Raw genomic sequence first — 27,069 nt, 5'->3', positions numbered from 1 at the left:
TTTATAATCTACGATGTTCTAATTGATCTTAAATATCATTGAAAATATTATTACTATCTATAGTAGTGAGACTTTTGTAACTGGAATAGTAATCAAAATGACGTTTTGAAAAGTGTCAATCGTTGTGTATATACTTAATAATAGCAAAAGATATCATATCGCCATGTGACGCCGAAGATAGGTACCTCTCCAGCGCTGATTCCTGAGCTGTCATATGTCACGTATCCTAAAATTTTACTAGGTACTATATATTTCATCTTTCAAACCAATACGCAGCTTATAAATCATGATGCTTAGAAGGCAGAAATAGTTGTAGGATAAGAGTTGTTACGTTTTCATATAAATTTAGTATTTTAATACTAATATTAAGATCTCAATACAATTAAAGCTAAGCGAGCTTATGTTGTCGTCGTGATTTTTAACCTTGCGAGAAATCGAACCCGCAACCATCGGAATTAAGATGCTGTGCAAAACAGTTAGACCACTGAGGCCGTCTTCTTGAGTCGTAATTTTTTTGTCTGCGGCTACAATAGCTAGATATACAACATTAAAAAATAAATGTATATTAAACACAGAGACATCCGGAATTTACGTCATCAATCATCATACGTGCTTAACAGGCTGTGAATAAGGCGACCAAACATTAACATAATTATATAACGCCGACTTATGTATTGTGTCGCTAATACAGACTTACGTAGCTCTCGTTTCACAAATGAATGCTTAAAGCCGTGAAGACTGGTTTGTTTGCGGAGAAAACGGAGTTTATCACGTTATATGATTAAGGTCAGTTAGTTCTACTACTGCATACAAGTAATAACACTTATCTTTTATATTAATAAAATCGTGACGAGGAGAAAACTGTCTGTTTGTATGCTAAGGTTTCACGCAATAACGGTTCGAGGCATTAGGGTGAAATTTTCAGAATATATTAAATAAATATAGGTCAAACAAAAAGTTGAGAAAGATACATGGGGTATTTTTCTTTTTTATTTTATGTTATATCACACATTTCATAAAATTTTTTGATCGGCTTGGGGCGTTAATTTTCATAATCATTATAGTCTTGCATTTATTCCATGATATAGGGTTGGGACAGTGTATCTACTTTTCCCACTATTATATCTGGGCTTACTTTGCGTTACGCTTAACAACGTTTACACAATCCAGTCGGAGTGAGTGTTAATGAGATTTTATAATTAAGTCTTTATAGCAGCGTGGAGTCTAATTGGCGCGAATAAAAATTAGTAGAAATGTAAATGTAACAAGATAATCTATTTGTCTATGTTTTAGTATCGCAATTTCAAATTGTTTAATACAAATAAGAGCTAATTCGTTGGATATATACAGGACAGCCCCGATGTAAGATTTCATTCAAAATACACCGGGTGGAAGTGAATTGCTAGCAATGTACCATGTCAGTTTGACCTCCAGGCGGTAGTAAAGTGCCATTTGCCATGATGGGCTAATTGACCTGACTTCATGCTCATTTTATCACTACACTGATGCCCCGCCAGCATAAACTGATAGTGCAGGCGGATGTTCCATCATCCATAACAAAAAAAAATCGAAATACAGCTTTGCGCGTGTAATTTGTATACATATTCCTCGAAAATACTTAATTTTCAAGACTGTTCCAATCTGTTCTGAAATAATAATTGACAGGTTCGTTAGTTGAAAACAAAATTAACAATGTCTATCTCAGCTTTCCAATATTACTTAGTCGACTATTAAATCTTTTGTATAATGCAGTCGATTGTAAATTGTTCAATATGACATAAAAAGTGTAGCACAGTATTCTGTGATGTCTATTTCAAATTCACGAATAAAGAATATTTTTTATAGAAACTGCCCTGTAAGGGATCTGGCATGATATACAGTTAATATAAAAAAGTACCTTGTTACTTGTTCCATAAAAATAAGAAAGAACAATTTTAAGAAATCAAAATATAGGCGAATTGTATTGATTAAAAAAAAATGGTTACAAACAACAAGACGTAATAATTTATTGTCAAAATAATTTGTTTCGTAGGAAAATATTTTTATACAACATTGGTACATTTGGTCGACAATACAGAAGTAGAAACGTAACACTTTAATGAATTTTATAACATAAACTAGACTATCTCTATTATTAATTTATACCAGAAATAATATATATGGGTGAAAAATCTCATTTTACATTAAACATTGTAATCTTGTAAAGACCATGATACCGCTCATGCGTTGTTACTATTAAAAAGTGGAAGTGATGTGAAGGACTAAAATGTCATGCCTCAAGTATACTGCATGTGACAATTTTAATATGCGCTACCTAAAAAGATTTATTGGCGACAGACTTATATAATCTTGACACGTACTATATATTTCATTTTAAAAGCTAACGTAATAGGAGAAAACATATCTAAAATGTAACAATTTGGAGCGGAGCCGTAATAGAAGACAAAGCTAACAAAAACTGATTGCCTAACCGAAAGGGTCAGGTAGGCAGACAAGTTAATAAAACGAATATGAACTCGTGAAATTTCCTGTTTTCTTTATTCAATGATTCATCTACTGATAACTGAACGCATTTTGATTATTATTTTTGCAATAAATACATTTTAATCATGCATTCGTCCGAAGTAATGAAATTCTCGCTGAATATTTTTTATTATAAATATGGGTGAAAATATAGCGTAATGTAATTGAAAAATAATTGTATTTATTAATGTTTCAATACGGCACCTACTATATTATTATGTGATGTATTAAATAAATAACAGATGGCGCTATACTGTTATTTTACTTATTGTTATAATCAACAAGTAACACCTACAAATGTACAACGTAGTAACCACAGATACACTGCGTTGTACGCAGAAATTTAAAAAAATATTAAGATTAAGAAACCCCGAAACCAATCAAATAATTATGCCGGAACGTTCACCTGGCGTGTTACCTTGTAGTATACCATAAAAGTGGCAAATAACAATGTAGAGCAAGGGAACCGTTTGGCAATGGTACAGCCGTGACGAAATGACGACGCTGTTACTGTAAACCGGCTATTGTTCGAATCCAGTTGCAAGAATCATCTTTGTCATAATTGTGGATCGTTAACCCCAAGCCGAGGTCGCTGTAATCAGTTGTGAATGGATCATGTAACCTACTTAGAGATGTGATCCAATTGTTTCGCAGGAACATCGTCTAGGTATTCTGAAATCTAATAAATATACTATACTATGTTAGTAATCTTTATGAAAAAGTGAAAACGTTTCACGATGATCCAATCATTGTTTTATATGATATAACACTCCACATAACCTACATAAATGTAACTATGAAGTTTTGTTTGCTAAATATTACATAACATAATATAAATCATTTAAACAACATATAAAACTAAATAACTTAACTAAACCTATTACGAACATTAGTTTCTTTAACTCAACTTAGCGTGAGTGAAAGTTTACAGACTTGTCTTTAAACATTAAGTATGTTTAAAGACAAGTCTGTAAATCTATCTAATCTATCTACTTATCTCACTAATTCTCTAAAAACTATATTAAAATTACTTTACAAAATTTAGGAAATATCTTTAACTTAATAAAATATATATTAATATTCTTCCGAATAACTGTGTAGGTATGTATAAAATTATTATAAATTAAGTCACGAAGTTGTGCAAACTTACTGATTATAAATTTTAATTATAATAATTATCTGTACTATACTGCTAATGGATAAAACTAACTATTTTACTAGTACAATATCAAAATAAAAATAATTATCTTTACTTATATATTGCAAAACATTCGTCTTAAAATATTTCGTTAAGTGTTCAATTAATTTTCTTCAAAGTTTTCTGTTCCTAATATTAATCAGTAAGTACCTCGATTTTAGTCAAATTATAATTTTCGCCTGCTTAATTACACGTCAGATTAATATCTTAATTGCTGAGGAAAATGGATCCCGTTGTGGGATTACATAGAAAATTCATTCTGAAATTACATTGCAGTTAGATTAAAATTAAGTGTTTATCTCTAATTGTACAGATTTAAAAGTAAGAAGTTAATTTACGTAAATAAACGTAAAAAAACGTGAATTATAATAATAATATAATGCTGTCATTCTTTATATAAAAATTTTTAATCACGAGTTACAATTCCATATTATAATTAGGTAGGTACGTCATTCCTATTCGGATTAAAAGAAGACAAGTTTTGGAGGATGTTTTTTATTGTAATTCAATAGGGGACATTGGAATTATATTTTTAGTATTACTTTCATAATTTGAAGAAATTAAACAACGTCTTTTAATAGCAAACGTTAAAACATGTTGTTTAAAGGTCTGATATAAATCTGCTTCTATTGTAACTTTAATATTAAAATATTTTGTTTTATATTTAAATGTTTTTTGTTTCTGTCTCTTGATATAAGTACAGCATCAGTCAGTGAATCAGTGAATCATTTAATATATGTTACAATTCGGAAATTAATAAATTATTTTTACATTCATAATTCATATATTACACGGGCATAACTCTATTGTTGTAAGAATTCGGACTAAACCGGCACAGGAATAAGAAATATATGCCGGTATAGTATGTAATTACGTTTTACTTCGCCATCCTGGTCCGAAATGCGACCACAGGCTTACTATAACAAAGGATGGGTATTCTCCATTCGCATAAGCCGTGATTTGGTCGGATTGCATTAACCTACTTTTACAACTTTAATAGAATCGGAAATGCCCTCTGTGGAAGCGTTAACTATAAGTATACGAATAGTTCCATTGCGATGGGCACGATTCAGATTATTGGTCCATATGTTTTTGAGGAACTAAGTAAACCAAAGAATTCATGGAATTTGGTAATTTGTATACCATTGAAGTTGTACATTCGTTTAGAAGAGCTACAAGCAAATTCACTGCTGATTTTTCAAGTTTGGTACTATACACCTAGTGAGCGGTAGATAATAAAAAAAAATATGATAAGTGTTTAAAATTAAGCGTATATGATTAAAGATTACCTATATTTTAAACATAAATGTAAATTTTATTTGCAACGAGAAGCGGAAGGAAGCAACACTAACATGGCTCTCTGGATTAAATAGACATTATATTCTGCCAGGGTCAGGTACATGTGTTAAATTGCGGTACAATTTGTGTTCCAACAAGTAAACTCGTGTTAGTTTTGTATTGGCGTCAGTTTATTGTAGGAGCGTGGGTGTAAAGGTTCATCGAAGCGATGAGACGGAAGACTTGTCGATGTCGTTTCAGTTCATCTTTGTACGTACGTAGGTGTCTGTTCAGGTAAACAAATCTACGTATTACCTACCTGTATAAACAATAAACTTATCTAAATAAACGTTTTCACATAACCACGATTATTTTTAGTCTCTGGTTTATAATGATAGTTCCTGATGCTATTGGTAAAAACCTCATTTTAAGGACTTCTAATTTTAATACATGAGTAAATCTATTTATCTAAATAAACGTTTTCGCTGTGTGTGTATGTGTTCATTCATGTATACATACTGCAACATTAATTTAATGTAGGTATGCTAATGTTGACTTTTTTGCTAAATAAATGTATATTATTATTATTATTAAAATGACATACGTCACAACATGGTCCTGTTTGTAAATCAATAATCGTTAAATGATAAGCATTAATTGTAATATTTATAGGTACCACATACAATTACGATTCATTGATGCCTTATGGTTATCATAGAATAAATGGTCACGCTATGACGTCTCAATTTATGAATATTCCAAATTTGGAAAGCATATTATATATAATATCGTTCTCGTATCGGAAGTTTTAATAAGTAACTACCTATTAAGTTTAATGACTGACATACTGCTATAAAATGAGGTTTCTACATCCATATATCTATTACAGTTATAACATGAGGAATATTTTAATCAACTGCTAAATAAAATAGAGTAACATGTGTGTGTGTATAATTGTTACAAACCCTAACACAAGACAAAATGGCATAGCTAAAGAAAGTACTTATAAAACAAAGGGTTCAAATTCTGTTGGAAAGCATTTATTTCTATTCAAATATTGAACAGATTCTCCTTCATATATATATCCTTAGTAAATAAATTTTTAACCTGATTATGCTACTAGAATAGCAAACAAGCCAATGGCTCACAAGATCATAAATTGCAACCATAGCCAATTGGCTCATATAGGTATAATTTATCTATATGAACAGTACCATAAAATAAATCATTGTATACTAGAATTCCCAACAAAACTCCTCATATGTTACCATTCTAAAGAACTAAGCTGTCACTTGCATACTCCGCATATTCGCTGATGTATCTTAACAAATACAGATAATAAAACAAGTAAATGGCAGAAATAAGTGACAGACAGAGGTTCCAATGCAGATGATTTTGTACAAATTCCACCTTAGTAAAATTTCAATAAACCAGTAGTTAATCGGTATAGGGATCTGAGATCGATAAATAGAAAAATTGTTTTTTCAACCAAAAAAGGAGATTTTTCAATGCTACATAGCACTGGAGTGATTGAGCAAATCAATATTTCACCCTAGAAAAACAATATTTTTTTGTGTTGATAATAACCATACTTAAAATTATTTATACATCTTTCATACATAATATCTCAAAAACTCATGACACCTCATGAGATTTTTTACAATGCTTTAATGATATGACATTATAACTCTAAATATAGAACATTTCAACTTAGTGCCATTGAAAGTCTATTGTGCCACTTTTTAATTTCAGGAACATCAGATATTTAAATCTAATTGTCTATCCATCATTATAAAATAGTTAAGCATAATCAATAGGTAAATTTATATGAATTCCTAAGTTTTATTTTCTACTTCCAATTAAGATTTGATTACCTAATTACCTTAAGTAGATAATTTATTAATTATTCATTGTTTAACTGTTTCATTGTTTCCTTTTATTATTACCATTTAGGTTATGCTTCATAAGAATTATTAGCGATAAATAAATTAACTGTATAAAATCTGTCTTCTCACCTCCACCAAAATATGTTTTTAAAATTCAAAGTTACATAAAAATGTCCATAATTATACAATTGTATTCAAAATTAGAAATATTAATAACTGTAAGTAAATAAAATTAATTTTATATGCCTTAATAGAAATCTGAATCCATACTAATATTACTTTTATTATGAAGTAAGTAAACTCCGTAACCACTAGATCTTTTTGAGAAATTATTTTATTTTTAAAGATATATTTTTACAGAGTAACTTAGGATATATATTAATATATACTTACTTACTTAAAGCTTACAATCATAACTTACACCAAAAGTCGGGGCAAATCACTAGTGTAAATATGCAATAACTAAGCTCCTAATTATTGTGTCTAAGCAAGCTTTATTTAATAGCAATATGTGTTGCATTTTGAAGATGAGATAGAATGAAAAGTGATATGTGGCAGTGAAACTTTTGTGTAGGTACAAAGACAACTTTATGTTCAGTAATAACAATAAGTAAATGAGAGGTAGCATTGAAATCACATTTGAATCTATGCTATCCATTAAGTATGCTTTTTAAAGGCCAAATGATAATTTCCACTGTTCATAATTTGATAAGTATATCATATCCTCTTTAAGACCTAGTTAAAAATGTCTGTAATTACTTTTATGTAATTATATGTATTTTAGTAATGATCGATGTATTTTAGTATATAAAAAATTATTGAAGTTCCATAAACATATTCTAATATTAAGTACTTTTAGGAGTAGTCACAACCAGAAGATAAATGCCTTTGCTCTTTTCAAATAATATAACTCAATTTGAATGGGCAGGTGGAGAGAAAGGAGTATTACCCAAACATTATATTATTATGACCTCTAGCGATATTGGGCAATAAACAACTTACCTTATCTCCTGGGATGTTTTTCGCCGACATGGTGCGTCACCTTGCCGTTGTATTATACGACGTCGTCTTGGGGACGATTTATCCAGAGAAAGGATCTCACTGTTGCTGTTACTGGCCAGCATACGACACAGAACACTTCACTTCATCAAACACTTGGCCATCATTACAGACAGAATGATGCATCAGAGCCACAAACACAATAATCGACCCATCGTTTCGAGTCGTAATCAACACAATTTCCGATTGATATTCATCGACACAGATAATTTTTCACAACACTGTACACAAACACAGCGACTGACAGAAGCTTACTTGATTGAGTTCAGCTTTGACGTAAAATGGCGAGGGATGGTTGTCCTCCCTCCTCTCACTCCGCGCATGTCATTTTGATTCAATTCTGGTATTGAGTTATAGAGGTCAGCACTCTGCACAATAAAGCAACAAAACAGCAGTACAAATAGCACATTGGACACATATCTGTCTGATATTTCCCAATAGATGGCGCTTTACTTAAATAGATAAACTACGCAAAGTATTAACATGTTTCTATAATGTATTATTAAAAAAAATCAGTGCATCAAGATAAAACAATATTTATTATTATTTAAAACAAAAATGCTGAAAGAAATCATGAGGACCGTAAGTTTGTAACGATGTTGTTAGACTGCGACTGCGTATATTATCCATCTGAGAGTTGCTAATTGTTTACGGTTCGCAATTGCAATAGTTAACGGTTCATATATAGCTACAAAATTGTAGATTTTTAATCTAATTCAAATGAAAATGCTGTTAAAATCTTTGTATATTCAAAGTCAAAATTAAAATATATGAATAAAAATATTAGGATCTTAATATTTGAGAGACATCTGTGATCAGATTTAAATGACTATATATAAAATAACTCACGTCTTTATATATTTTAGGCATTATATAAATTAATGTTATGTTTAATTTAAATTTGTATTCTATATTTCTTATTTATTGGCAATAAAATATTATAGTTATATTAAGTAGTAATATATTTTTCTTTCTTAATGATATCATGAATTAAACATATGTCTATCATATGTTTAATTACATATCTCAAAAATAAATAAACACATACATAGACTTATAATATAAAGAGTAGTTAAGTGAGAAAACAAAGAAAGAGATAATTAAGATAATTCTCATAAAGCTTCGTTCAAACTCTATGGGGAGAGGAGAGCATACTTCCTCTATGGCAGAGCAAACTGGAATTAAAAATAATAGAATAAAAAAAAAATACAATCGTCATTTCGCAAAATGGCGGACGGCGGCGTGGATATTGATCTCTACGCCGACGATATTGAATCGGATTTTAATAGACAAGTGAGTAATTTCCAGTAATTTATTAATCAAATAACTATATTTTTATTGACAATAAATTCGTTAATTTTAGTATTGAATGATTTATCACCGTTTGATAGAAATAATGGAGGTTGTTTGGGCGGCGTCTTTTCAGGATGAGTTCGGTGGTGACAATGTGGATTTGTACGACGACGTGATTGCGGCACCTGTTGTGAAGCCTGAGGATGGTGATGGGCCTCCTAACGCGGGAGCTCCGCAACATTCGCATCCGCCAGAGGAGACAAACGGCTCTTCTCAATATCACAACAGCGCACCAAACCACGGACATCATGGCCGCCGCTTCCAGCTTTACGTCGGCAACCTAACCTGGGTTTGTACAAGATTTTGTCTCATTTAGACTATAATGTAAATATAGGATGATCAAGTTGTTCTATTTATTATCCAGATATCTGTTTATCCCTGTTAATTACACGGATGATCCGATGTTTGTGGCTTGCCATTTACTGTCATCAGTTCGGTACATTTTCCTAAAAGGGCATATATAATTTCAATTCAGTTAGCATTTCTACTATGGTAATATTATTTTAATCTTATCTCACAACTACTTGATCAAATGTAACAAAATAATTTGTAAACAACTTACTGTATAAACAGTAATAATTACAAAGCAGTAATAACAAATATAACACAAATATTCTATGTTTATTATACTATGACAAGGTTTCAAAGTATTTACTCCAAGCTGGTGACAAATGGAAGCTGAGTGTGTAACCATATGATAGATATAATATTGTTGTTTATATTTATTAATTTTATCATCTTGTCTAACTCAGTTCTAATGAATGTTAGGGATTAAAATTACAATAGACCATAAGTAACTATTATTAATTTCATTTAGTAATGAATCTTGATGGATCACCATGCTGTTTTATAATAATGCATAATTTCCTATTCAAATTAAAGTAATAATATATCCTTCTTTGGTTTCATGTTACTTATATTATAAAACCTCATGGTCATAATAATCAAATATAAACGTAATCAAATAAGGTGCTGTCAAATAGGTTTTTGGTGTTCAATATATCAAGTACAAAATATGTCAAAATATGGATAATTATGAAGAGACATCGAACAATTAAAACTGACACAAAAGTGGCACATAAACCTAAATTTTCAATAAAAACTGTGTCAGCTTTAACTGAAGGTGTGTATGTCAGGCTTTGTCACCTAAAAATAAAATTACTTTTTAATTTGTTATTGTTATATATACATATTACAGTGTCCTGCAATGCCACAACTATTTACTTGTGGCAAATGAAGAATTTAAAAGTGGCAACTCAATTTTCAAAATACAATTATGTTCTTTATAATATGAAAATAGATGAAAATGGAATGCATCATTGTCATACATTTTTGTGATACTTTTACAATATAATATATAGGTATGTTTTCCGATGTTCACATTAAAATTGAGTATGAAATATATTTGGAAAATTGTTAGATATTTCTGAAATGAGTTAGACATCTACTGAGTTGAGATTTAATATTTATAAATGTATCTGTACAATAATAAATGCATGAGCCATCTGAATAATCTTCAATCATTGTAATATTATTTGTTCTCAATTTGGTATCATTAAATTATCTATTTGTTTTATCTGCACATCATATGGTTACCTTTTGAATTAAGTAAAAGTGCAGATATGAGTATTAATAATTTTTAAATATGTCTATATGCACATTTACTTTATTCAATAAACTTCATTTTACATGTTGGTGTAATGTTCACTCAGTAGTTTGAACAGGAAGGAAGACTGGATTTCTATTTATAATATTAATCTAGTTGCCAATTTCAGACTAACAGTCATACTGCGAAATGAAGTTTATTTTTGTCTTGGCTAAATAATATTTATATTTAAAGATTTTAAATGAATTCACATGCATTGATATAGCTGTGTTTTAATAAAAGTATTGAGACCTGATTATGAAATAAAAATAATTGGAAGTCAGTTCTACCATTTGTATAGTTATATTATGCATCTTTTTGTATATGCAAAACTTATTAGTTGATTACTGAAAATATTTTTTATTTGGATATATTATTATCACATCATGTATGAATTTTACTAGATGTATATAAATTATTATAGGCCTAAGGTACAAACTAATTATATTGTCAGAAATATGTTTGCTAGTGTATCGGTGAAGTGAAGCTTATTGTATACAATACATTCATTTTTATAATCAGGATTCTAAAATATTGACTATTTAGTCACAATGTACATTCATGGTGTGCTTTTATAAAAATAAATGCTATATCAATTAGTAGGCATAAACAAGGAAAACAATGAAAGACTGAAAATATTATGCTAATATATTAATATAACTTTGTGTATATAATATTTCAATGAGATAAGAATATTGAAGGATAATCTTTTTCCATGTATATACAAAAAAAAGTGATCAAAAATTTGTAGTATAAAATAATGACTATAATTCCTTGTTTTTGCTTTTAAATATATTTATTAAAATTAAGTAGTAATTTTTTCACACAGTTAATTTGTACTCTTATTAAATTTGTACTTTTAACAATTGATGGTACAGAGGCATATTACATCTAGTCATATATATGTTTTTATGTTTCTGTGTGAATTAAATTACAGATTACTATTTAAACCAGATCTATGAAATAGTTTTTATTTAATGTGTTATATTTCTTAGGTTTGGTAATTTATTTTGCTATAAGCAAAATAAATATTGTTATATTTATTGACACTGTTATGTTATAATTTTATTTTATTGACTCATTAAAATGAGTAAACCAGTATTACAAAGAGATATTTGCATTTTTATGAAACAACTGTGGTATGGTTTGTATAAAAAATGTGATAATGATTGGATTCATACTCCACACACTTAGATTTAGATGTAGTGAAGTTATTAGAATTAAAATTTAAGAATTACTTCAACATTAACTTATATATGTGTACTCTTCTTAAAATACATTAAGTTTAAAAAGCTGTTTAAAGTAGCAGAATTTTTTTGTAGTTTTAGCTGATAATGTGGGTATTAACAAATCAAAGTTGTATTAATTATAATTTGATAAGATAACATTTTATTTCCTTTAAAATATTTTCACAGAGCATGTATATTTATATATCAGTGTAATTATAACAATATATGTAACTGTTAATATAACTTCCAACCATATCACAGATTAAAATTTGTAGATATCTCATTTACTTTGGTTTACAAATGATGTATCAGCATTTATACATTGAGTCCTATGTCACTAAGGTCAATATTTAGCATGTTGGTGCTAGAAAGATGTTTGAATTAATTATGTATGATGAGGAATGAAAGATTATTATTGTATGTATCTATGTAGTTCATGTAACATAACACCATTCACGTGAGTATAATTTTTGCTTAATCAATCATACTGTACACAAGTCTAGAAGTTCTAGCACCAATACTTAATGTGTTTCACTATATTAACAGCAATTTTGCGAAGAGTGGTCTTTGTACCTTGAATATATATTTTCTTGTACTAGCCTGACGCTTTAGTGGATAACATACTGAAATTATCTGATGTTTTATAGGTTAGTTTATAGAGGGCAGCCATTGTTGTCTGCCTAACCATTTACAAATTTGTTCCATATAGTTTGATAGTAAATTGTGCCTTAATTATTATTATGCTTGTTAACTCGAAAGTCAGTCTCTTGGGAATACATATACAATTTAGTTAAATGTACCCAGAATTCTGATTTTGTTTTAATATTATTTAACCACTGTTTCTCTTATCAGGTTTACATTGAGGTAAGATGTTTATTGCTTGTTTTATGTAGCTCTTGTGTCCTTTTTACAAGTACTTGAATTGTTTTTTTTCTCGAATATAAAATTTGATTGTAAGGGTTGCTGTGTTTCACATTCTATTGTTCAATTGTTTTGGTCCCTGTGTAATTATTGATGGAATAGACAAATTGAACAGAAAATTATAATTTGGGGTTTACAATTCGAATGTTGTGTCTAGAGTAATATAATAATAAATAAATAAATTTCGGTGTTTTTTATCATTTATATATATTGTCTGTAAAAGTTACTTAACTGAATTAAATAGCGGTAAAATATGTATAATTTTATTTATTCTCGAGTAAATTGTATAATCTTTCGTGTAATTTGGTTACTATTTTTGTGTAACAATTTTCGGGTTTTTAATATTATTTACTGACTGAAATATGTCAATCGTCCAAAATGTGTTCATTATGATATTGCAGAGTTTATATCGCGGTTAGATCTGTACATTATGAAACATTGTAAAAATATATTGTTACTTATAACAGCAGAGCGAAGCTACGAATTATTAAAATATACTTTAATATCCCTGTAATAATATTCAACGGCAGTAGTATAAATAACATTACTTATATAATATTTAACATTAAACAAATATATGAATGTAAATATTACTCACTTAAATCGTTTGTATCAATTACTCAAGGAATTGTTTTTGTTAAATATAATGGAACTATTTATACACATTATGAATTGGATTACTTTATTTCTATTTCGAATATTGAAGGAATGTTATAAATAATAACTTATAAACGAACTAAATATTACCTTGTTACTATATTACCGTTTAATACAATACCTGTTTCCTTATTTATTGTTCAGTAAGAACTTTGTTCCCGTTCATTGTCCAATTTTAGCAGTTTGTTGGCTGCTTTTGTTTATTTGCTTATTAATTATAGTGATAACGCTTGGTATGACCAAAACTATCTGTGGTGATTTAATAAAGGATAGTAACAAAGAACGCTCTTTCTTTTTTCCCAACGGCTCCTGCTGCGGTCGGTTCGCGGTTTCGAAATAGTAAACATGCACGAGAGTAGTTGGAAGTTCAATTGAAAGATAAAAGTTGCGATATTTTTAGTTTCAACTGCCATATTTCTATCGAAATATTAGTACACTTACATATACATTTAAATCCTTATGTTCGAGTCGAGTGATTACATAAAAAATAGTACATAGTTAAAAATATAATAGAAAACTTTGATTACAACAGTATTATGAATAAAACATTTACGTTATATCCCACGTGTAGGTAGGTATTTTAGTTTATATTATATTATAGTATTTCCTCACTAGTATATTTTTATTTCTAAAAGATATTATTGGTTCTTTAGTATGAATATAATTTTCGTTTGTGGTAATAGTACAAACTGTTTGTAGTTTGTACTATTGAAGCCAAGTTGAAGAAACGTAAGTGAATCATAAAATTCGTCCCCACGCCTTTATTTCAAATGCGATTTCCGAATATATACTTTTTTATTCAATTTCACATTAATACTAATACGCATCGGTTTAGGCGCAGTTGTGTAATACAGTTTTAAACATGGAAAGACGATTGTTAGGTTTTCGTTGTCATCATTTTAGGGCGCTAGTTTCCAAAACGAGGTATGTTCATTGGAAAAGGCCAAATATGTACGTATGTATGTTCTATTTTATTGTATGTACGTCTTTTTCTTGTAGTTGAGTTGTCGGTACACCTTTTACAGTGGGCTACAGACCAAGATGTGGCTAATGCAGTCGGTGATGTCGGTGTAACCGACTTTCAAGATGTGAAGTTCTTCGAGAATAGAGCAAATGGACAGTCCAAGGGGTTCTGCGTTATATCCCTTGGTTCGGACCAGTCTGTTAGGATGGTCATGGATCGCCTGCCAAAGAAAGAGATACATGGGCAGCATCCTGTTGTCACCTTACCCACTAAACAGGTATGCTAATGAAATGTTTCTAAGAGTATTATTATGTGCATTAGCAAAGCGCATAACTATATGGATTGATTTTGTTATACTACGATGGTGGCAAACAAGCATACTGCTCATCCTTACGAAATACTATGGGTGTCACGTGCGCTTTGCCGACCTTTATAAAATATTTATGACGTTTATTGAGGGCTATGGAGTTACATCTCTGTATATTATAATTTCATTGCATATTTTTTAACCTAAACACAGCATACAAATTAATATGTTTGGCAAAAATAGGCGAGACATAGGTACTTAGAGACGACTTTACCGAGAGTGTATCTGAAATTAGAATTTGTGTCATGAGACCTGGCGATTGATTTACAAATTAAAATCCACAATCATTGTATTTTGTGTTTACCCACTCTTGCGAATAAGGAGATATATAATGATATATATTGGTGTGGGTATGTGTGATAATGACTTGTTTGTTCTAAGCGTTAATAAAATATATTGAATTTGTTTTACTCAAGTAGGTATCATATTTATTTAATTTTGTTGTGCTTGCTATTTGGTATTGTGAGTGTGTGAGTTGTGAATACAAACTCACACAAGTCTTAAATATGTAATGCAGAACAACATGCAAGTTGCATGCTTGTTCTTGTGATGAATCTGCTTTCCGAATGAGCGGTAGATTCATAAAAATATTATATGGCTATTCAAAAATGCTTATAATGAATTATTTCTATTTCTTAATTTAAACGTAATAGTGAGTCTTACTGTTTACTAAAAATTCCAGTAACAATGGAGTTGGCATATATTTCAGAACTGCCAGTGCATTTTGATTTAGTCCAGATGTAATAAAATACATAATATAAAGTTTATGATATTTTAATGCATCTTTAATAATAATATCATATGTGTAATTTAAATTTTGTACAACAATGCAATTGAAATTTAAGAAATAGGTGCAGTAATCCCTAGAGTTTTCTCTTCATATTTATAATAATAGGAACAATAATAGCACATTGCAAAGTCGTTATTTAAATTTAGATATATAACTGATGTTCCACAGGCGCTGAACCAGTTTGAGAGTCAGTCTAAGACCAGATCGACTCCCCCTGGACCCAACCCTGGCATGAGAGGACCGCATCCGGGCGGTCCACCCGGACCACATCCAGGAGGTAAAAAAAGCATTACGGATATTTATTTAAAAAAAATTAAAAACATGGTGACTGCACATTAGATGGAAAATCGTGATCATTGCCTATACGTGATACCTTTGGCCATAGTAAAGCATGTGGTATCACTTATACGGTGCAATTTTTAATGAACTTGTTAATGCCTCTGTAATTTCGTTGTAATATTTCGGATTACATTGGAACATAGATTACAAAGTAATCTGCTTGGCGGATGAAATAGGTAGACAGAAGTACGTAGACGACTTCTTATGATGTCGACCTTCATTAAAATTCGCCTTGTCGAAGATATCATGTAACATACAGAAATAGACAAATTGGCTAGGAATGACATTTTTAATGTCAGTAAAATACGTGTTTATTTATTATTGAATTACTAGAATTGTCCATTAAATAAATGTTTATTTTTCGTTGCATTACTAGAATTTTTCGGCGGAGGACCAAACGGTCCGGGTCCGAACGGCCCTCGCATGATGATGTCGGGCCCCGGGCCGCACCACCAGATGCGCGGGCCGCCGCCGGGCCCGCACGGGCCGCACCACCTGCCGCAGCACCCGGGCCCGCCGCACCACCTGCAGCACCAGGGCCCGCCCGCCCACCAGGGGCCCCCGCCGCACAGGCCGCCCATGCAGGTCTGTCTACACCCAAATATATTGTTATACTCATTTCACATAGCACAGAATAAAGAAAATGTAGTTTTACTTTTAATTTTATAATATTTGTAATTTTTGTATTAATGCAGTTTTGCGTAGAATGTGATATAATGTATTGGTCTATCATATATTCATTGACTTTCGAAGCCATTTGAATATTGTAGTTTTAAATTGCATACCGTCATGGTTGTATCATTAATACTACTTAGGATTGTAGTACATTCTTGTGTTGTACATAGTTAATGGTTAATATCTTGTGCAGTTCCAAGGGCCGCCGCAGATGCAGCGGGCCCCGGGTCCGCGGCCGGGCCCCGAGTGGGGCCCGCGCGGGTCCCCGCACCACCTGCCGCCGCAGCCAGCGCCGCAGTACGGCCCGCCGCAACACCAGATGCCGCACCAGTTGCCGCCGCCGCACGCAGTACCTATCTATTTCTCACATTGTTTTACTATAAATACAAAGAATTTCGCTTTTACAAACACGTCTCGACGCTACTTCGACTCTGCCCTATCCCACCCTAACCCGCTTATAGTCAGTGCGGTCGACTACACACCGAGGAGTAATATCCGACATACGCGACAACGTCGCCCGAGGCACGTTCTCATTGACCCCGACGATCCCATAACGGCAGGTAACCTCCCCACGGGTCCACCCGTTCCACCCCGACACACACACACACACGATACCGTCCTCGCCGGCGAAGACGACGACCTCAAACACACAATATCGCGCATTCAACCGAGCTCCTGCGCGCGCCCGAGCGCTCCACACCGGCGCCCCGGGCGCCCCTCCGATCGATCCCCCGTCCAATTCAAACGGGGATCGAAATTATGACGGCCTGAGCCGAGGTTCAAACCCCTAGTGGTGCCCTCAGACTAAAGTCGTATCCGTCAGGCAGGAGTTCAGCTTTAGCCGCTCCATAAGTCCTTCCGCGGATTTGGAGTGCCATCTGCACTCGCCCCTAACATCCGGTGAAGCTGTAAAGGCCAGGTACGGCCAACATAGTAGTCCGAAAAAAAAATTTTACAAACACAAATTCAAAATTACTAAGGACAAATCACACAGTCCCAAACTGAGCGGAGCTTGTCTTATGGGTACTAAAAATAATTTATAGAGATGCACAAAACTATGTATTAATAATAATTTATATAATAACAGCTATATTCCTATTTTGGAAAAAAAGTGAGCTTCCTACAATAACTGAACTGTGAGAAACCAGTCAGGTCACAAATGTTTAAGTGTGTAATATTAAATGTATATATAATATTACACTTCTCTAATAATAGTAATGTTTTGCACAGGCACCTGGCCAAGGTCTTCCGCCGCCTCATCACCAGCTGCCACCACATCAACAGGGCCCGATGCGAGGCCCCGCACCTCTACCACAACATCCAGGTATGTCAGTGACCGTACCAACTTAGATTCTTACTTCAGGCTCACATTCGAAAAACCAATGAAGTAATACTGGTAGAGTTCGCTGTACTGTGGCAAACAAATGTTTCTAAACATTATGCAATAAATATCATATGTGTAATACTGGTAGAACTCACTATACTATAGGAAACAAATATGCCTAAAGACCACAAATTAATAAATAAAGGACTGGAAGTTGACGAACCTTGGAAATGGGGATCCTTAATCCTACACCCAAGCAATAGGTCCCGGAAACTGCCTGAAATATCCCTCACTCTTGGATTCTATCCTTACTTTCTTTTGCCTTATTAGCTTCCTGTATCCTGTAATATCTCACCGTTCTCTGAAATACACAGCTTACAAACAAGTTACTTGATGGCAGAAATAGTTTACGTTGATTACAAAGCTTGGCTTCAGAAATAGTCAATGCAGAGGCATTCATACAGAATATTTTGTACACAGTCTACTTAGTAAGGATAACTATGTCTATATTTGTTGCTTTTTTCTATTTTTATTTTATACTAGCTGCACCCGCGACTTCGTTCGAGTGCAAATTAACTTTATTTTTCTAAAATAAAAGTAGCCTAAGTAACTTCTTATTACATCAGCTATCTGCTAATAAAAGTCCCGTCAAAATCGATCCAGCCATTTCAGAGATTAACCGGAACAAACAGACAGATAGACAGACAGACAAAAATTGTAAAAAAAAAGTCATTTTGGTGTATGTACCGTATTTATATTCATATGCATGTAGTAAAAAACTGTTATTTCAATATTACAAACAGACACTCCAATTTTATTTATATGTATATTATATATATGTAGATTTTTTGCCAGCTAATTGGGTAAAACAAGAAGCCATTTATGGTCTGTAGTGGAAGAGGCCAATGTTATGATGTTTCTTTATGTCTTGTATATTTTAGTTTCATAACTATTTTTATGTTACGGGAATGTCAAACAACCTGATGACCCATCTAATGGTAATCGGTCAGTGTACATAAACAGCATCACGGAAATCACGTTATGTTACGCTCGAAATATGCGATTCTTGCCTTCCGAAGGACTAAAATATAATATCAGTTTCAGTGTCTATAATAGATACTGCTTACAAAGCGAGTTGTTTAACACCTAACATAAGTGAGCTTACAGTACCCGCAGATAAGTTAAATATAGGATAGGTTTCCTTAAAGTGTACCTCGGTAAAACTTGTGTGTAGAAACTTGTTAGATTATAATGTTACGTGTGCAATCGGCAGGCGTAGCCGTGGGCGGAGCGCCAGCGCCGCACGTGAACCCCGCGTTCTTCAACCAGCAACCGCCCGCCCACCAGCCGCCCGCACACCAACCTCCGCCCGGCGTGCAGCAGGCGCCGCCGCCAGGTACGTACCTATTTTTTTTCTATAGCACTGACGTAGAGTAATGCTGACGGATGACATGGATTTTTATAATGATTTTATTTATTACTTAACTGATATTGTTTTTTAAAGTTATACCTGTAAATATAAATTGGACTATAAAGTAGAAAGTAGGCAGACAGACAGTAGTCCACACTGCCACTGTACAATTTTTTTTTATGACTTTTACAAACCATTAAGAACACTATAATCTTATATTTAAAAAAGACAGTATAACTATGTAATATTGAATATTACATAGTTATACTGTGTTGTTGTAAAAGTTTGAAATACGAGTGAAGTCTGTTTGAAGGTTAAATTTTTATTAGAGAAATAACGTAAATGTATGAACGTGCTGGTATTGTTAAACCTTTATAGGACCCGGTACACCGTACGGTCACCCGCAACATAATGCTCCGCCGCCAGGACCTCCACCCGGAGCACGGCAACCCTACGGGAGACCACCACAGGTAATGCTTCAACTAATATCACAAAATTTACCTGATATAAAAAATAATGATCATTGATTGATAACATTATTAAACATTCCATGATAAGAGATATGTATTTATATAAAAAAAAACACAGAAATAGAATCTATATTATTTTAAGTTACCAAAAATTACTCTTAAGAATGATTACTAAACAAGTAGAGCATTAATTATGCAATAATATTTCCACTAATTAATTAATAATAATTAGGATACATGAGGTATTTTGAAAAATTAGTAGTAATACATATATTAATGAATTGCACCGTTTCTTGTCTTTTTGTTCTTGAACTCGATAATCGTCACAATTTTGATGATGGGTGATTATGGAATCGTGTTATCGATTGTGTTAACGTTATACATTGGTGGTAAACTATTGGAGGATGATCAGATGAGCATGAAGTCAGGCTAGTTAGCTCATCGTGATAAATTCACTAGGATATCATAATAATGATGGTTTCTAGTGTGAAGCGTGGAGGTCAACCTGATCGGTACATTGTTAGCGATGGGGTCATTAGTCCACATCACTAATCCCCTTCGCCTAACCGTTAAGTATTAGGACTTGATAGTATTGAGTTCGTTGCCACCAATGTTGTGTATGTTTTGTTTTCACAAGCTAGCTGCAGATCGACTGCTGAGCAGTTTTGCAGCTGGATAATACTATAGTGTAGTAATATATAATGTATTCCCATGCGGTGTAGAGCTACGGCGGCGGGCCGGGCGTGGGCCCGGGCGTGGGTCCGGGCGTGGGCCCCGGCGCGGGCGCGGGCGCGTCCCCGGGCCGCGGGCCGCACCACGCGCTGCCGCCGCACCCCGCGCACCCCGCGCACCCCGCGCACCCGCAGCACGCCCCGCACCCGCAGCACGTGCAGCACGCGCCGCACGCGCAGCACGTGCCGCCCATCTCGGAGGCGGAGTTTGAGGAGGTAACTATTAGGAAATACTAGAGTTGCCACGAATATTGATTTGGCCGAATACCGAATATTCGCCGATTATGCCGTCGAACGAGACATGCGTGTCGACCGCGTAAGCAAGAACCTAGTCCCAACCTGTCTCCCTCGTTCCGAGAAGTTTTCTAGGATTGGTTCAAATGCTGAAAAACTTGTTTTCATCCATCATAATTTACCACTGATCAATTTTACTTACTAAGAGATTGTAATTTATTAATAAATACATAGAATCTTGAGTAATATGACGTGTATTTTTTTCATGATTTGGTATTCGGTGTTCGATGAAATTATTTGATCGATTTGAATTATTTTGACTATTCAGTATTCGGTCGAATACCGAATAGTAGCCGAATATTCGTGACATCTCTAGTAAATACCACCACCTCTACGGGAATTTAGTTTATAGTCAGATTACATTCATTGTGAGCGAAACTTGCGTGTAAAAGAATTTAACTTAAGTAATAAATGACCCTGAACGATTCACACGGCCCCATCTAGTCACAAGCTGAGCAGGGCTTTTGTTATAGGTACTATGGAAGTATATATATACTAGTGGACTAATACATAAGTGCCACAATCCTCGAAAAGGTTTCCCTGCATGGGAATCAATATGCCTATCATTTATTTTACTTTATTATAAGACTTACATTATTGTTGACATAACCAGGTAATGAACCGCAACCGCACCGTCTCCTCTTCCGCTATCGCGCGCGCCGTCAGCGACGCAGCCGCTGGAGAGTACGCATCCGCCATCGAGACGCTCGTTACAGCCATCTCACTCATCAAACAGAGCAAGGTGCTTTATTTATCTATTTTTACTCAGCATTAAGTGTCAATATAAGTATTTTTAATTTCCTCAATATATACATTTACCTATGCCTACTCCTCAATATATAAAATTGACCTTGGAGCATGCTTTACAAACTTTAATTTCTCTGTTTAATTATAATAGTATAGTATAGTATAATAAAATAGTAAAGTATGTAAATTACTAAGGTAAACTACAATGTTAGAACTTTGTTTTCAGGATAACTGACTAATATACAGACTATAAATAAAAGTATGAAAGCACGATAGAAATCAATACAAAATGTATTGTACTAGAGCGGTGTTACCCAATTAGTGGTATGCGTACCCCCAGGGGTACGTGAATTGCATCAAGGGGTACGTGCGGCTATCAGTAAATCAAACATACACACACCCTCACAAACTTTCACATTTATAATATTAGTGTGATTGCTACAATAAGGGGTATGGAAGGTTTGAGGTCTTTTTTGAAGTGGTACGCAGCAAAAACTATTTGGGAACCACTGTACTAGAGAAAACATACCCTAAATAATTACATTTGTTAATGAAGTTGTCTACCTACATATATTTGAAGTTCCAACTATAATTTTTGAATCTAATTATCTTATAAATTTTATAATCTAATAATGTTTACAAAATCTCATCACAGGTGGCACACGACGACCGCTGCAAGATTCTAATATCCTCCTTACAAGACACACTACACGGTGTGGAGACAAAATCCTACAGCAGTGGCGATAGATCGCGGCGGTCAAGATCGCGCGAACGCGACGCACGTGCGCATCACCGCGCCCCCCGGCGTCGCGAGCGGTCAGCCAGCCGCTACAGGGAGCGCAGTCGGGAACGTGAACGGGACCGCGACCGCGACCGCGAGGAGAGAGACAGGTATACATCACTTAACCATTCATTCACCACAATCTACAGGTGCATGTTAACCATTCATTCAGCTCATTCTACAGGTAAAGTAAAGATTCGGGACTAGTATTCATCACTTAACCATTCATTCAGCTCATTCTACAGGTACAGTAAAGGTTCGGGACTAGTATTCATCACCTTACTATTTATTTAGCTCATTATACAGGTACACGTAAAGATTGAGTCACGCGAAAGTGGGTATTCAATCTAGATTCTTTACATCTAACTAATATTACAAACGCGAAAGTTTGTGAATTTAGATGCATGTTTGTTACTCTTTCACGCAAAAACTACGGAATACATTTTGATGAAACTTTACAATATCGTGGATAAAGCGTTAAAAAATATATTATATAAATTGGACAAAATATAATGGTAAATGTCAAGTGTGAGTCGGCTGGTTTGTTTATATATTACTTAATGGTTAGAATATAATGTAATTATTATGAGGATCATTGGTAATCAGTTTGTGACAGAATGCACGTATTGGCATTGCAGAAAGATGTTTCATGTCGGTTTATTTTCTACTATATATATCATGGAGTGTTCTAAGTATATGATGAGTATATGAATGGTATTTCCGAACCGATACAATATTGAAATCTTCAAGAAAAAACTTATACCGCCTTAAAGGCGCGCAACTCACCTACATTTTCTTGAGTGTTGCGGGTTCCTTATGGGCGGCAGTAATGACTTAACATCACATGTGGCACAAACTCGTTTACCCCTACGATACTAAAAATCTACTTATACTTGAAATGGATTTTTTGTTTAATGAGTATTCAATCTGACTTTAGGGTTGATATTGCCTTTACGGTTAATCCTGTATATTGTGAATAGTTGGTAATAAAGTGCAGTAGACAGTTGCTGTAATCTGTTTAAAAAGAAAAAGTTGTCCTAACGCTACGGATACGGGTCTTTCTTAATAAGAGATAGAGCTACCGCAACGACCAGGCGGGTTATTGTTGCATAAAGGTTATGTTTTTATGCTTAGGCGGCTTGAAGTAGTTTTATTGCTTTATGTTATATAAGTAATTGAATATCAAATTCAATTATACGATATAACGTCATGTTTTAGTCCCTACAGTGTTTTCTTAAAGTTTGAATATATATATTAAAATACTATACGTTTTATGTTTTAAAAATGAATTCGGTATAGTTGAAGGAAGTATATTACGGAAAGTAGGTAAAATATGTTTAATTGTTAATAACAGTATGTTCCTACTTTTGGATATAAGTACGAAACGCTTTGATCTATGAATATCTACGAATAATTTAGTGCAGAAAATACATTCTCTCGTTTCTATTTGCGTTCATATTGTTAAATAATAAAAATATGAAAGTAATGTCTGAACCTGAATGTATTTAATTGCAGGTACAGCGAAAGGTCGAGGGACCGTGATCGCGAACGTGATCCGTAAGTGACCACTCGGACCGCCACTTTCTATCCTTTAACGAAATAATATCTTTCCGTTTGCATCAATATTATATTACTAAAATATATATAATATAATAACCCTTTAACGCGCTAGTAATTTCATTTATATACTGTGTTAATGGTGTATTAATTATGTCCATTAGTTTTAAAACCCCCTAATCCGAAATTTTGATTTAATCTTTGCATTGCAATCTTCATGATAAATTTTTGTATTATTTGTAAATTCTATATTTTTTTGACGTATTCTTTCTTGTAATAATCTATTATATATCGTTGTCTTATTAGTCGTATTTTCAATTATTCCGCATTTTTTCTCATAAAACCCTCAATACATCTCACTCATCATCAGATATCTCTGCTTATTTGGTCCTTGCTTGCACGGTATATTATTTTGTGCGTAAATTGTTACTGCTCTGGTCATGTACCTTATACAATTGTACCACCTAATACTTTTTGAAGTTTCCTTATTTCAGACGCCAAGCAATTTGCATTCTTTGATGTGTTTTGGTAGAAGGCTGAAATGATATTACAGGAGCATGCTATCGTAGTCCTGCTGAATTAACTATTCTGGAGTCGCACGACAGTCAGATAACAATGTTTATGGTGCTCGCTAGATATATAGTCGACGGTTAGCCATTATCAGTTGGGCCGCAGTAGTATAAGTATGGTACATATTAGTAGCCGTAGTATTGTAGTTTTAATGATTTGTTTTCTTTTGTTAACAGATATGCATACAGGGATTATAGAGAACGTGAACGCGACAGGTCAAGATCCCGTGACCGCGAGCGTGCTGACCATTATAATAGAGGACACAGCAGAGAAGAGAGGTAATATAGTTTCAAAGTTTTAAAATTCATAAATATGATTTTTAAATTACATGGAAATTAAATCAGTGTCTTTCGCTTGTCATGGCAGAGCGATAAAAAATTCAGGCAATACATAGAAGCTTTCATAAAATATTACTGAGGAACTTTATTTTTATGGGATGGGATTTTTTATTTAATCATCATGATTTTTCGTCAATGTCTGATAACATTTTCAACGCACATGTGGATCTAATTTCACCGGTTTTCGATGTATAAAGCAGTTCATAAAACTACTAAAATAATATAAGTTATATTCCATAAACGCACTATTTGCTATTTTTTTTTATCAAATTTCTAACTGACCGCCACGCTACGTCATAATAGGCAGCGCGCTGATTTATAAAGGAAAACTGAGGGAAAGCAACAGTGCAACACAATTTAATGGTTGAGTTTTTTTAAAAACAAGTGTGTTGAATGACGTCCCACGATATACGTGCGTATTTAACACACTCGGGTCTATTACGCCCTTGCCTTCAGCTCCGGCTGAATGAATGATTTAACATGATAACTTACTGATGTCATAATATACTATTAAGAATTCCATTCATATTAAAAATGTTCCTCAGGCCGCGCAAGTCGCCGGTAGAGGTGGCGCCGGAAGGTGGCGCTGGTGATGCCAGCAGCGCGAAAGCACGAGCCGCGCCGTACTACGACGAGCGTTATCGTGAGAGACGCGAACGAGACGCGCCGCCCGCTGACCGTGATCGCGAACGCGAGCATCGCCGGGACGCAAGACACTAGTGTGTTACCAAAACTGGCCACGTACATAATACTACAACCGCAGATACGGATATGCATAAATGTGTCAATCGTAACCACAGACTAAAAATATTTCGTTAAATCTTTACATAGATAGTATAAAACAAAGTTGTCGCCGCTGTCTGTTGAGCTTATATCTTTGAAATTATGCAACGGACTTTAATGCAGTTTCCAGCAATAGACAGTATTGAACAAACTGAAAGATTTGTATTGCATCCGTACTGTGTCGGGACGGGTCGCTAGTTATGTATACAATTGTAAACCAACAACTTAATGCAATGTACTTTGCATGTCCGTTTTTTGAGACTATTAAGTTGTGAGTTGCTATATGATATCTATTTATTTTAGTCGCAATTGGTATACCAAGGTGAAACCCATGAAATAATATTCATAAACACAGCCAAATTTCTTGCCAAAATTCTTGAAATTTGGTTTTGTTTATGATTATTATACTACTGATTTACTTATTGCTCTCAGGTATAATTATTATCTATTCCACTCCTAACTTAAAATCTGCTTAAGATTGTCAAATCAAAACGAAACTTACACCGTTTCGTAGCTCCACAATAAATATCGTCTTTTCATTTGCATACTAAATAAAAAGACGATATTTATTGTAGAACTACGGAACGGTGTAATTTTCGTGTCAACCGTATCATTACTTATGCAGAGTCAAATCATTATTTGTCATAGCCTTTATAGAATGTTGCTAGAATAACTGAATAGAAGCGGCTGTGCGCGAATTGCAACTTAGGATTGTTCTATCGTCATTTCTTGACGTATCATTCGAAAAGTGTTATCTGGACTGAAGATTCTGTGCGCAATACTGTACAAATATGTATTTACAAACCCTACAAGCCTTTAAGAGCGTTCGCATCTACCGATATCTTATTCTTTTATAGCAATAAACTGTATAAATCTATCTATAAGGGTAGTCGTAAAGGGTATCAACACTTTCAAGAAATTGATCCAAAGAAGCAAAGTGAAAATTTGTATTTACTTGATAAACACACCGAGTGGTAATGTTCAAAAGTCATTTTCAGATTTTCACATTTTCACGTAGGAAGTAATGATGGGTCATGACTATTCTACCTAGGTTATGACACTGTATACTCATTATCGATAACCCTGTATACATAAATTATATATACAATAGAAATAGCACAGTTTTTCATAGTAATATTTCACTCTAAATGTGACATGGAAAATGTGAATTAACTTATA

At 33.5% G+C, this 27,069-nt stretch overlaps 2 protein-coding genes across 3 annotated transcripts in view; one reads left to right on the top strand and one right to left on the bottom strand.

Moving 5' to 3' along the window:
- The window catches only part of LOC131842191 (ubiquitin-like protein 3), a 148,735-nt gene extending 140,477 nt beyond the window's left edge, over positions 1-8,258 (bottom strand). Inside the window, exon 1 of one of the 2 annotated variants that reach the window (XR_009357479.1) lies at positions 7,888-8,258. Coding sequence is in view for 1 of the 2 variants with exons in the window: in XM_059190725.1 (XP_059046708.1) it covers positions 7,888-7,917 (30 nt within the window). In the remaining variant the exon portion in view is untranslated. The remainder of the gene's footprint in view (positions 1-7,887) is intronic. The other variant, XM_059190725.1, reaches the window with a different exon arrangement.
- A 906-nt stretch (positions 8,259-9,164) lies between these two features.
- LOC131842180 (cleavage and polyadenylation specificity factor subunit 6) lies at positions 9,165-26,396 on the top strand. Its single transcript, XM_059190710.1, has 15 exons — positions 9,165-9,237; positions 9,371-9,586; positions 14,775-14,990; positions 16,039-16,147; positions 16,586-16,794; positions 17,078-17,233; positions 18,115-18,208; positions 19,482-19,604; positions 19,998-20,089; positions 20,812-21,036; positions 21,728-21,856; positions 22,517-22,752; positions 24,158-24,199; positions 24,946-25,047; positions 25,653-26,396. The coding sequence occupies exons 1-15, from the start codon at positions 9,172-9,174 to the stop codon at positions 25,825-25,827; spliced, it is 2,190 nt and encodes a 729-aa protein (XP_059046693.1). The 5' UTR covers positions 9,165-9,171; the 3' UTR covers positions 25,828-26,396.
- Positions 26,397-27,069: the final 673 nt, after the last annotated feature.

Source organism: Achroia grisella, unplaced genomic scaffold (assembly GCF_030625045.1).
Source record: "Achroia grisella isolate CSIRO2021 unplaced genomic scaffold, CSIRO_AGI_Agris_v1 utg215, whole genome shotgun sequence".
In the NCBI taxonomy this organism is placed as follows: Eukaryota; Metazoa; Arthropoda; class Insecta; order Lepidoptera; family Pyralidae; genus Achroia; species Achroia grisella.
This window is presented reverse-complemented; position numbering and strand designations above follow the sequence as displayed.